Source organism: Mesocricetus auratus, unplaced genomic scaffold (assembly GCF_017639785.1).
Source record: "Mesocricetus auratus isolate SY011 unplaced genomic scaffold, BCM_Maur_2.0 Super-Scaffold_100025, whole genome shotgun sequence".
In the NCBI taxonomy this organism is placed as follows: domain Eukaryota; kingdom Metazoa; phylum Chordata; class Mammalia; order Rodentia; family Cricetidae; genus Mesocricetus; species Mesocricetus auratus.
This window is the reverse complement of record NW_024429206.1, coordinates 25,083,969-25,095,622: the sequence shown is the minus strand read 5'-3', so window position 1 is coordinate 25,095,622 and position 11,654 is coordinate 25,083,969. Positions and strand designations below refer to the sequence as shown.

Genomic DNA, 11,654 nt, shown 5'->3' with positions numbered 1-11,654 from the left:
GTGGTCTTAAAAAAAAAAGTCATGTATTTATTGCCAGACAGAGTGGCACATGCCTTTAATCCCAGCAGGCAGGAGGCTGAGGCAGGTGGATCTCTGTGAATTCCAGGCCAGCCTGGTCTACATACGAGTTCCAGGACAGGGATACACAGTGAGACTCAGTCTCAAAACAAAACAGAAGTTTATCTATTTAGTGTGTGTGTGTGTGTGTGTGTGTGTGTGTGTGTGTGTGTGTGTGTGTATGTGTATGTGTGTGTATGTGTGTATGTGTATGTGTGTGTGTGTGTGTGTCACAAGCATGCAGGGGTCACAGGTAGCCCAAGGAGGACACTGGATCCCCTGGAACTAGACTCACAGGCAGCTGTGAGCCCAAACTGCAAAAGCAGCAAATGTTCCTAACTGCTGAGCCATCTCTCTAGTCTGGGGGGGGGGGGCTGTCTTACTGAGAGCATTTATGTGAGGCATGGGGGTTGAACACACAGACCCCAGAGGCAGGAACCTGTCACCATCACACTTTCTGATCTAAGAAGGGCAAAGGTTCCCAGAGTAGGAGGGGCCAAGGGAGAACCGGACAGGAAGAGACCCCCGAAAGCTCAATAGCTGGCACTCGAGAGGCAGAATAGGGGCGGTCAGCAGGGCGTTTGGAGATGGACTGTTGATGACTCTGGGGACTATGGTCAAGCAGAATTGTGAGTTCACAGGAAAAGGACAAGTATCCAGGCTGGGGAGGTGCCGAGGGCTGGCGAGGTGTCCAGGGCTGGGGTGGGGGCGGCTTTCATATGCGTGGATTTCAGTTATGGGTAAGCGGTGGGAGAGTCAGCCAGATGTCATCTTAGCACTTGGGAGGCTGAGGCAGGAGGATGGAGCTGGATTCGGGACAGTCCTTACCGAGCTCTCTTGGTCCCTATGACTTGGCTTGTGATCTTCTTCAGAACTCCTATTCATCCTATGAAACCCAGTTGAGCCGGGTGCCTCCTAGGATAACCCTTTCTGATTGGCTGGTTCCAGTCATGTGCTTTCATAGCCATGCGGTATGCACGGGAACACATTCACTGTGTATTTTGCTTTGTGGGAAAGTGCATGTAGTATGGGTGTGTATGGAAAACAGAAGTCAATTCTGGCTGTCATGTCTACTTTTGTTTGTTTGTTTTTAGACAGGGCTTGGGGCCTCACTGACCAGGCTAGGCTGGCTGACCGTCAAGTGCCAGGAATCCACCTGCCTCTGACACACTGTGAGCATGAACCAACATGAATCCATGTCTGGTTTTTGCCTGACTTCTAGGAATTGCACTCAGGGCTTCCTTCCCGTGTGGCAAGCACTTTGCCGGCTGAGCCACCAATCGCCCTTGCTCCTGCCATCCTGAGTTTTGGGACAAAGCTTTGTTATGTAGCCCAGACTGGCCGGAGACTTGGGACAATCCCCCTGCCTCAAGCCTTCATAGTGCTGGAATTACAGGCAAGTGCCACCACGCTGTCTTGCAGTAGATGCGGGGCTGAGGCTCGGCCTTGACGTATGAATTCTCTGAAGGTAGGACAGGGTCCCCCTAGGTAGTGGCTCAACCTTTGTGCTCTGTGGATGTTGCACAAAAGGGAGCGAGGATTATCATCATCTGCAATGTGACTTTAGGGAGGTGATGTCATCGCTGAGATTTTAAAATCTGTTTTATTTTTAAGTTACCTTTTAGGAATTTATGTTTTGGTGCTGTTGGGGGAGGACTACAGGGCCTTGTTCAGGCTAGGCAAACACACTACAGCCGAGCCATGGCCCCCAGTATCTCTAAAGTAACTGTAACTCAAGTTAGTTACATATTCCCCTGCCCTGCGCCAAGGCACTCAGTATTCACTCTCTCCACGCTTATAGTGCTCAACTCCCCATTTTATGGAGGGCAGAAACTGAGGCACAGGGCGGGGGGAGGAGGTGACAGGGACGGCCGGACAACAATGATTGACGTGTTCAAGTTCGCAGCCAGACCGGGGATTTGGCGCCCAGCCCAACTAAGAAAGCTGTAGGAATCCAAAGGGGGAACCATGAAACAGCCTTGCAAACTGTAGGCGCCTGGGGTAGGAGGGTCCGCGGTGAAGCGTGGCAGGACGTAGGGGTGAGAGGAGAGAAAGGGTTAGGTTTCAAGAGGATGGGCTTCTGGAGAGAGGCCGTTTGGAGCGACAGGTTCGGGGTGACTCGGTGGCACCCGGGCTGGAGATCTCCGGGTGAGGCCCGCCCCCTACCTGCCCCACCCCCAGTCCTGCCAGCGGCGGCGACGGCCCCTTTAAGGGCGATCGAGGCGCCCCCTGGCGGCGGAACGTGGACAGCGCAGCGCGCGGCCGGAGCTGGAGCTGGAGCCGGAGCCCGGAGCCCGGAGCGGAGCCGGAGCGGAGCCGGGGCGGAGCGGGGCCGATCGGGCCGAGCCAGCAGCCGAGCTGGGGGCGCGGGCGGGCGGTATGTACCGGGCCCGGGCGGCGCGGGCGGGGCCGGAGCCCGGCAGCCCGGGGCGCTTTGGGATCCTTAGCACCGGGCAGCTCCGGGATCTGCTTCAAGATGAACCCAAGCTGGACCGGATCGTGCGGCTCAGCAGGAAGGTAACGCGGGGGGCTCGGGCAAGAGGAGGGTGTTGGGGGGTGGAAAGGACGGGCCGCGGCCTGCGGGGACCCGGAGACCCAGCCAGCGGAGGCCACCCCCCCTGGAGCTGCCAGGCCTCGGGATCATGGGAGCCTGGCACGTCCGAGTGGGCCCCGCGGAGCCGCCCCCGGGGGATGGGGGGCGCCCCAATCCTGCCTGGGGCGGGTGGTGCGGGAGGGGGCGCCTGGGGATGCACCCGTGCACCCCGGGATGGCCGCGAGGCGTGCCCTCCCGAGGATGCTCCGGGGAGGTGTGTTCTGGGGGGCGGGAGGTGGAGGGTGAGCTGTGTTGTTGGGGGCCCTGGCTCAGCACACCCACGTTCTTTAGGGCCAGAAAGGGGAGGCGCCTTGCTTGGGGAAGAGCTGAAGGCCTGCTTGACACCTGGGGCGGGAGGATAGCTGGGAAGGGGCGTTATGCTTTAGACGGGGAGGGGGCTTTGTGTCTGCCATTGGGGATAGGTCTATGAATACAGAGGCTTGTATTCCGTAGGCCACCATAAGAGAAAGTTGTATATTTTACGGGAGACATAGGCCCGGGCTGGTTGTCTGCTGGGAGGGGGGGCGCAGAAAGAGAAAGTGTGGTAGAAGGGGCCAGCCGAGGAGGGGCATGTGCACGGGTCAGGGGACAGATGGAGGGGAGTGTGCTCTCCAGGGGCGGGGAGCCAGGCTTGGCCCTCCTAGAAACAGGCTCAAAAAGCCTTCTTCAGGGCCCCAGCGCTGCCCTCTGCGAGGCGAGCAGCTAGCCCTTGCAGGGGACCACAGAAGCAAAGGGGGTGTGTGTTGTATTCGCGGGGGTGTGTGGGGTTCCACTAGAGGGCCGACGAGGGGGTTTGAGAGATGAGAGGGCGACCTGACAGGGAGGGGTGCTGGGGAGGCACAGGGTGAAAACATCACTCCCCAAAGAGTCAGAACAGAGGGTGGGAATGTTTTCCACACAAACACCTGAGGAGGAAGCGAGACAAAGGCCTGGAACGGGAGGCAAGCTGTCCAAGCATGGAAAATGGGACAGAGAGGGGAGGGGTAGTCCACGGGGACCTGAGCAGACATATTAATTGAAAAATTAAAAATTAACTAACATTTGTAGAGGCCTTTATAGTTCCGTTCACTTGGGTCTCACAACAACCCGGTAAGAGAGGTGGTTTTTGTTTTGTTTTTGTTTTGTTTCTAATCGTAGAAGAAACTGGGGCCCAAAGAGAGGACGCCAGGCACAGCCTGGAACAGGCCCACCCGGGCCCCTCCACCTGTTGGTGGCCCGCAGGCTGGGGACGCCCCGGTGCCTTTGGCTAGGCCTGTGGTGGGTGCTGTGCTGCAGTCGACTCCAGGTGACCCTGGGCAGCCTGAGCCCAGGCCCCTTAGCTCTCGTGCCCTGGCAGTTCCAGGGTCTGCAGCTGGAGCGCGATGCCTGCTTGGCCTCCAACTACGCGCTGGCCAAGGAGAACCTGGCCTTGCGGCCCCGCCTGGAGATGGGCCGGACTGCCCTGGCCATCAAGTACCAAGAGCTTCGAGAGGTGGCTGAGAACTGCGCAGACAAACTGCAGAGACTGGGTGAGGGGAGGCCCAGGAGAGCCGCCAGGGGTGGGGTTGGCCTTGACTTGGGCTCCGGGTGGGACTGGGGCACAGCTACTCCTGGACAAAACCTGAAGGGAGCTGTTTTGGCCTCCTGGGAAGTGAGTTGTGAGGTGTGGAGGAGCAGGCTCGGAAGGCCGGGCTGGGTCCCCAAAGCCTGTAACCGCAGGACTTGGGAGGCAGGATCACAAAACTTGTGTCAGTCCTGGGCTCCGTGGTGAGTTCTGGACCATACTCTTGAGGGGAGACCCTGCCTCAGAAACAAAAATAGCTGTGTGGAGGGCCTGATGGAGCCAGGAGGTGGTGGCACACGTCTTTAGCCCCAGCACCTGGGAGGCAGAGGCGGGGGGTCTCTGTGAGTTCGAGGCCAGCCTGGTCTGCAGAGCGAGTTTCAGGACAGCCAGGGATACACAGTGAAACTCTGTCTTGAAAGACCAAAAAAGAAAGAGAGGAAGGAAGGAAGGAAGGAAGGAAGGAAGGAAGGAAGGAAGGAAGGAAGGGAAAAGAAAAGGGAGGAGGAAGTGGCCCTGGGTAGTAGAAGGGGCTAGCCTGGGCATGGAGGACTATGCCTATCGTCCCACCACCTGGGAAGGAGACACAGGAGGATCAGTAGTTCAAGGCCAAACTTGGCTACAGAGTGAGTTTGAGGCCACCCTGGGCTACCTGTGACCATACCTAAAAAAAAAAAAATCACGGCTGGTGACATGGTTCATTGAGTAACGACACCCGGTAGGAAGCTTGAGTTTGATCCCTGGGACCTACATGGTAGGAGAAACCCAGCTCACATAGATTGTCCTCTGACCTCCACAACTATGCAGTGGCGTGAGCATGCCCACACGTAACACACAAGAACACAAAGTAGAAATTAAATAGTTTTTAAAGACCCAGCATCAAAACAAACAGAAAAGGAGAAAGGGGGCTGGGAGGCGCCTCAGTGCTTACACTAGAGCACTGTCCGCTGTTCCAGAAGACCTGGGCTCAGGTCCCACCACCCGAGTGGCAGTCACAGCCACCTGTAATTCCAGGTCCAGGGGATCCAGCGGTACCCTCTGCTCTCCATGGGCACCCAGCATTCACATGGTACACACACACGGGCAGGCAAAACAAACATGCACACTAAATAAAAGTTTTTTTAAAAAAGAAGAAAAGGAAAACCAGGACGTAAACTTGAAGCCCGGACTGCCCCTGTGGTCAGTCTCAGCTTTATTTTATTTTATTTTATTTTATTCCAGGTTACAGGGCTGCCTCATGTCTGACCTAACTGCTGGGTCGGGCGGTGGTAGCCTTGGTGTGGTAGTGAGGGGGTATCTGTCCACAAACACTCAGTAGTGACCATGTTATTGAAGAAACTGAGCAAACCATGGTGGTGCACGATTACTACCCTGCACTCAGGAGACTGGGGAGTACCATGCTTGGCAGGCTAGCCTGGGCTACACACGAAACCTTTCTCAAATGATGATGATGGTGATGGCCGGGGAGATGGCTCAGGGGTTGGAAAGGACTGGAGTTTGATTCCCAGCACCCAACTTGGACAGCTCACAGACTCCAGATCCTGGGGGTAGGGGGACCTGACAACCTCTGGCCTCTTCAGGGACCTGAACTCAGTCAAGAGCGTGTACTCATACACAAACATATACTCGTAATTACAAATAAAATCTTGTTAAAGAGAAAAAGAAACCACAGTATAAAAACAAGCACAGAAGATAAGCCAAACTTGTTTGTGCGTGCCTATAATCGCAGCACTTTAAGGGCTAGAGACAGGAGGAGCAGGGGTTCGAGGCTAGCCTGGGCTACACAGCCCAGAGTTCAAGGATCGAGGCTGTAAGAGACCCTGTCTCAAACGAAACAACAAGGCCAGTTGAGGATTTGGAGGCCACCGAGGCGGGAACTGTAGTCACCTGCGGTCAGTGGGAGTCAGAGTCCCTGTCTGGTCTGTCCCAGAGGAGAGCATGCGTCGCTGGAGCCCCCAATGTGCGCTGGGCTGGCTGCAGGCTGAACTGGAAGAGGCTGAGCAGGAGGCCGAGGTGAGGGGTAGAGGCGGCTGGGCCCAGGTGCACAGGGAGGGAGGCCCATCCTGTCCCTCTGGGGTTGTCGTTTCCTCGGACACTCGGGAGCGTCTCTGAGAAGGCCGCCACGATTGCCTACAGAACTTTCCGGAGCCACGGCAGCGTTTGACGTCCTAGGGGAAGGATGTCCACAGCGGAGGGCAGGGTCGGCTGAGGAGTAAGGCCCCGCTTCTCTGGGCTGGGTGGGCAGCGGACACTGAGCTGAAGGGCCTGGGAGCGCCCTTTCTCGTGGAGAGAGAGAGAGAGAGAGAGGGTGGACGTCGTCGTCTGCCCTGCCTGGGTGAGCCGGAGGCTGGGCCAGGCTGGAAGCTCGGGGCCTCTGCTGGCTGGGCACCGTGGGGGAGGAGGGCGCCAGCCCCTGGCCGGATCGCCTCCCCCCAACTGTCCCTTTCCCTCCCGGACACCGCCAGGTCCAGATGGAGCAGCTGCTGCTGGGGGAGCAGAGCCTGGAGGCCTTCCTGCCAGCCTTCCAGAGGGGCCGCGCCCTGGCCCACCTGAGGCGGACCCAGGCCGAGAAACTCCAGGAAGTGCTGAGGCGTCGGGAGCGCTCTGCCCAGCCGGCCCCCGCTACCGCCGCCGCCGCCGCCGCGGACGCCCCCAAACCCTTCCCTGCCGCTGCCGTGCTGCCCACGGGGGCCGCCCGGGGACCACCCCCCCGCCGCGCCCCGGAGCCTGCCCCCCTTGGACTCCCGCCCAGTGCCCCCGCTGAAGGGCTCTCCCGGGTGCCCCTTTGGCCCAGCCCCTCTGCTGAGCCCGCGACCCTCTCAGCCTGAGCCCCCCCATCGGTAGGAGCCAGGGTGCGGCCTCCCAGCGGGGGGTCCAGACAAACTTGGTTCGTGGCTCCTCCCCTCCCCCACTGCCCGGGTGGGGGGAGGGGCAGGCCCCTCCCCCCCGGCCTCAGGCAGGCCCCGGGCCCTGGAGGCTGAGCTGGGGAAGAGGGGCTTCCCGAAGAGGCCCGTAGAGGGCTGGGGGTGGGGTGGGCAGGGTGCTGGACCTCGGTCGCCAAGGAAACTCTGCCTTTTTATTTTATTTTATTATTTTTGTCTCCCCGGTCCTCCAGGGTGCCAAGCCAGGTCTCCAAATGAAAAGAACTTTATGGGGGCCTGCTTCCCCCAGGGAGGTCTTGCTTGGGGGGGGCGGTGGCCTGTGGTCGCACCCTGCCACATGACTGGGCTCGAACTTATTGGCCAAGGCTTACTGGATTGTTCTCCTCACATCCTGAGCTAACCCTTTCCGCATTTCGGGGGCCCTCCGCCTAGGAGCCAGGTGGTCGTGCCCCAGCTGCGGGCCCAGGGACACTCCCAAGGGCCTTGCGGCTCGCCCTGGGGCGAGGGAGGACAGAGGCTTCTCACCTGCACAGGTGAGAGCCGGCCGCCCCCCAGGAAAGACCATTCTGTATTTTTCTGTCCCTGTCTCCTTAGAATGGAAGCTTTTTGAGGGCAGGTCCTTGTCTTTGTATGTTCTGTCCCCAGCCCCGCCTCCTAGGGGCTGTCAATAAATGTGCTGATGGATGACGGTGATGATGCCCCGCCTCCTCTCTGCCCCCCAGCCAGCCTGCACATCTGCTCAGGCTCAACCTCCCGCGGAGCTGCCCTGCCCGCCCAGCGCTCGACTGACCTGCAGGGCCAACCGAAGCCTCCTCCGAGGGGCTGCCTGGTTTCCAAGGAGTCTTTTCAGCCTTACTTCCCAGCCCGGCCAGAAGTGACGCTGACCACTCCACTGTCACCCGCAGCCTCCCCGGGCCGCACCTTCTCCTCCAGGATGGCTTGTCAGCTCATCGGGATGGCAGCGCACCTTCTCCCGCCTCCGCTGGTGACCCACCCCTTCGATGGGTGACGGAGGAGGGCTCTATTAGCAATGCAGGCGTCTGTCCCCCACCAGGGAGACATTCAGTGGCCAGTTTGGCTGCTGGATGTGGGGCGAGAACACTGGCGAGCGGAACGTCGGGGAGAAGGGGCATAATGATGACTCCACTCAGAACGCGGGAGGCAGAAGCAGGAAGATCGGAAGTTCGAGGCTGGGAGCATAGCAGAGTTGGAAGAGCGCTCGTGTTTTATGCAGGAAGCCCTGGGTTCGACCCCTAGCACCCCCTAAACCAGGCAGGCATGTTGGGTCACACCTGTAATCTAGCACCTAGGAGTTGGAGGCTGAGAGATCAGGAATTCAAGGTCATCCTCCACGCATAGTGAGTCTGAGGCTGGCTGGGCTGCGTTGTCTCAACAAACAAACCCCACAAAACCGCATTCAAGGCCGGCCTAAGCAACACATAAAGTCCAAACTGAATACATGATGAGACCCTATCTTTGCAATAATGCAGCAGTAGCATTTCTGGGGTCGACCAGGGGTCAAGTCTAAGCACAGGAAATGTGGCCAAGAGGCATAGAAACACCTACAAGCAAGAGTGGTCTTGTCAAAAGCACTGGAGAAGCCAGGCACGCTGCCTCTTTCCCATAATCCTAGCACTTGGGTGGCGGAGGCAGCAGGTTCACCTTGTGTTTGAATCTAGCCTGGGGTGGTGAGTTCTGGGCCACTCCAAGCTACAGGGTGAGATTTTCTTTTTTTGTGACAGGAAACTCACATTTTAGAAAACTCTGGCCTCTAACTCACAGAGACCGCCTGCCTCTGCCTCTGGAATGCTGGGATTAAAGGCGTGCGCCACACCTGGTTTAGAGTGAGACTTTGTCTCAAAGAAGAGTGTAGTCTTGTTGACGTTTACATGGCTAGTGTGGTCTTTGTTCCTGTTACTAGAACTAGAATCATCGAGAATGTGGGTGTTGAGTTAACTCTCTTTTCACTGAGGTTTGTAGAATAAAAGGGACCCCCCCCCACTGGCATCTTTGGAGTATAAAAGATGAGAGGGTGACTTGGGACTAAGGTCTTAAGAAAAGTGTGCAGATGCAGGTGTGTGGTGTTCAGCCTATTCCTTCTTCTTCTCCTCCTCCTCCTCCTCCATGTAGTATTCTGTCTGCATGTATGCCTACAGTCCAGAAGAGGGCGCCAGATCACACTACAGATGGTTGTGAGCCACCATGTGGTTGTTGGGAATTTAACTCAGGACCTTTGGAAGAACAGCCAGTGCTCTTAACCTCTGAGCCATCTCTCTGGCCCCCAAGGACTACTTCAAGTGTGGCCCCAGGGATAGAGCCAAGGACAGTGGGAGGAGAATTTGGAGAACATGTGGGGGTTCCTCATGGGGGCTCTCAGTGGCTGTTCCTGAAGACAGGATCCCTGCTGATGTGTGAGAAAAGCTAGACTTGCTTGATCTTTAGAATGTCACCCGACAGCTGGGGCGCCTGGTGGGTCGGAACCTTAGTGCCATTTAAGCTCTATCAGCGGCCCCCAGAAGAGTGCGGGGAAGGCACCCTGGGAGCAGGCTGGGTGCTCACATCCTACACGATGTCCCATCCCTGGACCAACATTCCAGGCAGTTTTGTTTAGGAGTATAACCAAAGAGAGCAAGAGGCAGGCGTGGTGAGGCACGCCTTTGATCTCACCTCTTAGGAGGCAGAGGCAGGAGGATCTCTGTGAGGGGGAGAGCTAAGGCTGGGCATGGCTACCTCTTACCCTTATCTTTGAGGAGTAGTTTCTAGAAGGGGTCAGTGTTCAGGACTGACCTCAGCCCGCCTTCCCTAGGACAGGCGGGAAGTCCAGAAAGAGCCAACCAGGTTGAGACTGTGGCTCCAGTGGTGGCGTGACCACCTCACATGCATGAAGCCTGGGTTCCACCCCCAGCACCCCATAAACCAGGTGTGGCAGTGCATGTCTGTAATCCCAGTACTTAGGAGCTGGAGGCCTGAGGGTCAGAAGTTCAATGTCATTCATGACTACAAAAGAAGTCTAAAACCAGCCTGAGGGATGCATTACCATGGGAACCAGATGGGTCCTTCAGGTTGCCTCCCAGTGAGGTGAGGTGTGGTGGCCCATACTTGTAATCTAATCCCGGTACTTGGGAGGCAGGAGCAGGCAGATCTCTATGAGTTCAAGGCCAGCCTGGTCTACAAAGTGAGTTCCAGACCAGACAGGACTACATAGTCTCAAAAAACAAAGCAAAGAGTCCCATGTCCTTGACTAGCAGGTACATGTATTTCTGAAGATTCCAGTCATCATTACTCTTGGTTTTTTTTTGTTTTTGTTTTGTTTTGTTTTGTTTTGTTTTTTCGAGACAGGGTTTCTCTGTGGCTTTGGAGGCTGTCCTGGAACTTACTCTTGTAGACCAGGTTGGCCTCAAACTCACAGAGATCCGCCTGCCTCTGCATCCCGAGTGCTGGGATTAAAGGCGTGCACCACCACCGCCCGGCTTCTACTGAACTATCTTGCCAACCCTTATTGGGGACTTTTTTGTTGTTTTTGTTTTTTCTTTTTTTTTTTAGATTTATCTATTACATATACAGTGTTTTGCCTACATGCCAGAAGAGAGCACCAGATTAAATTGTAGATGATTGTGAGTCACCATGTGGTTGTTGGGAATTGAACTCATGACCTCTGGAAGACCAGTCAGTGCTCTTAACCTCTGAGCCATCTCTCCAGCCCCCTGTTTTTGTTTTTTCTTTTTCTTTTTTTTCTTTTTTTTTTTTTTTTGGTTTTTCGAGACAGGGTTTCTCTGTGGCTTTGGAGGCTGTCCTGGAACTCGCTCGGTAGTCCAGGCTGGTCTCGAACTCACAGAGATCCACCTGCCTCTGCCTCCCGAGTGCTGGGATTAAAGGCGTGCGCCACCAACGCCCGGCTTCTGTTTTTGTTTTTTCGAGACAGGTTTCTCTGTGGCTTTGGAGGCTGTCCTGGAACTCACTCAGTATATCAGGCTGGTCTCAAACTCGAAGAGATCTGCCTGTCTCTGCCTCCCGAGTGCTAGGATTAAAGGTGTATGGCACGACACTTTTTTTTTTTAGATTATTATTCATTTATTTGCATGTGTCTGTGAGTGTGTGTATCGGGAGTGTGTGTGTGTGTGTGTGTTGGGAGGCTGTGTCTGTGAGTGTGTGTATTGGGAGGGTGCGTGTGTGTGTGTGTGTGTGTGTGTGTGTGTGTGTGTGTGTGTGTGTATTGGGCGGTGTGTGCTCCTAAGCGTGTGGAAGCCAGAAGAGCATCCAGTGTCCTTTTCCATTAGCCTCCCTCTTCTTCTGAGACGCAGTCTCTCCCTGAAGCTGGGATTCCCGTTTTCTCAGCTATGGAGCTCTGGCAGTCCTCAGTCTCTGCCCTCCAACTCTGCAGAGTTGCGGTTTCAGGGGTGTGTGAGGTGCACGGCTTATTACCTAGATACGTGATCTGAACTCCACCCCCAGGCTCTTAACCACTGAGGTGCTCTTAACCACTGAGCCTCCTTTCCTTCCCAGGTCTGGGTTTACAAAACAAAACAGAGCAACAGCAACAAAAACCAAGGTCTCTAGACTGCTTACTATGTGGATGGCCAGA

At 56.3% G+C, this 11,654-nt stretch overlaps 1 protein-coding gene and 1 long non-coding RNA gene across 2 annotated transcripts; one reads left to right on the top strand and one right to left on the bottom strand.

Moving 5' to 3' along the window:
• The first annotated feature begins 2,379 nt into the window (after positions 1 to 2,379).
• On the top strand, positions 2,380 to 7,759 carry Vps37d (VPS37D subunit of ESCRT-I). The gene is given in 5 exon segments (XM_005080354.4): positions 2,380 to 2,574; positions 3,987 to 4,158; positions 6,121 to 6,203; positions 6,656 to 6,895; positions 6,897 to 7,759. Coding segments are annotated over 5 exon segments (771 nt in total). The 5' UTR covers positions 2,380 to 2,436; the 3' UTR covers positions 7,035 to 7,759.
• On the bottom strand, positions 5,342 to 10,692 carry LOC121133934. The gene is made up of 2 exons (XR_005870949.1): positions 7,863 to 10,692; positions 5,342 to 6,466 (listed from the first exon to the last, which is right to left on the bottom strand). It is a non-coding gene; the product is annotated as an uncharacterized LOC121133934 (long non-coding RNA).
• Positions 10,693 to 11,654: the final 962 nt, after the last annotated feature.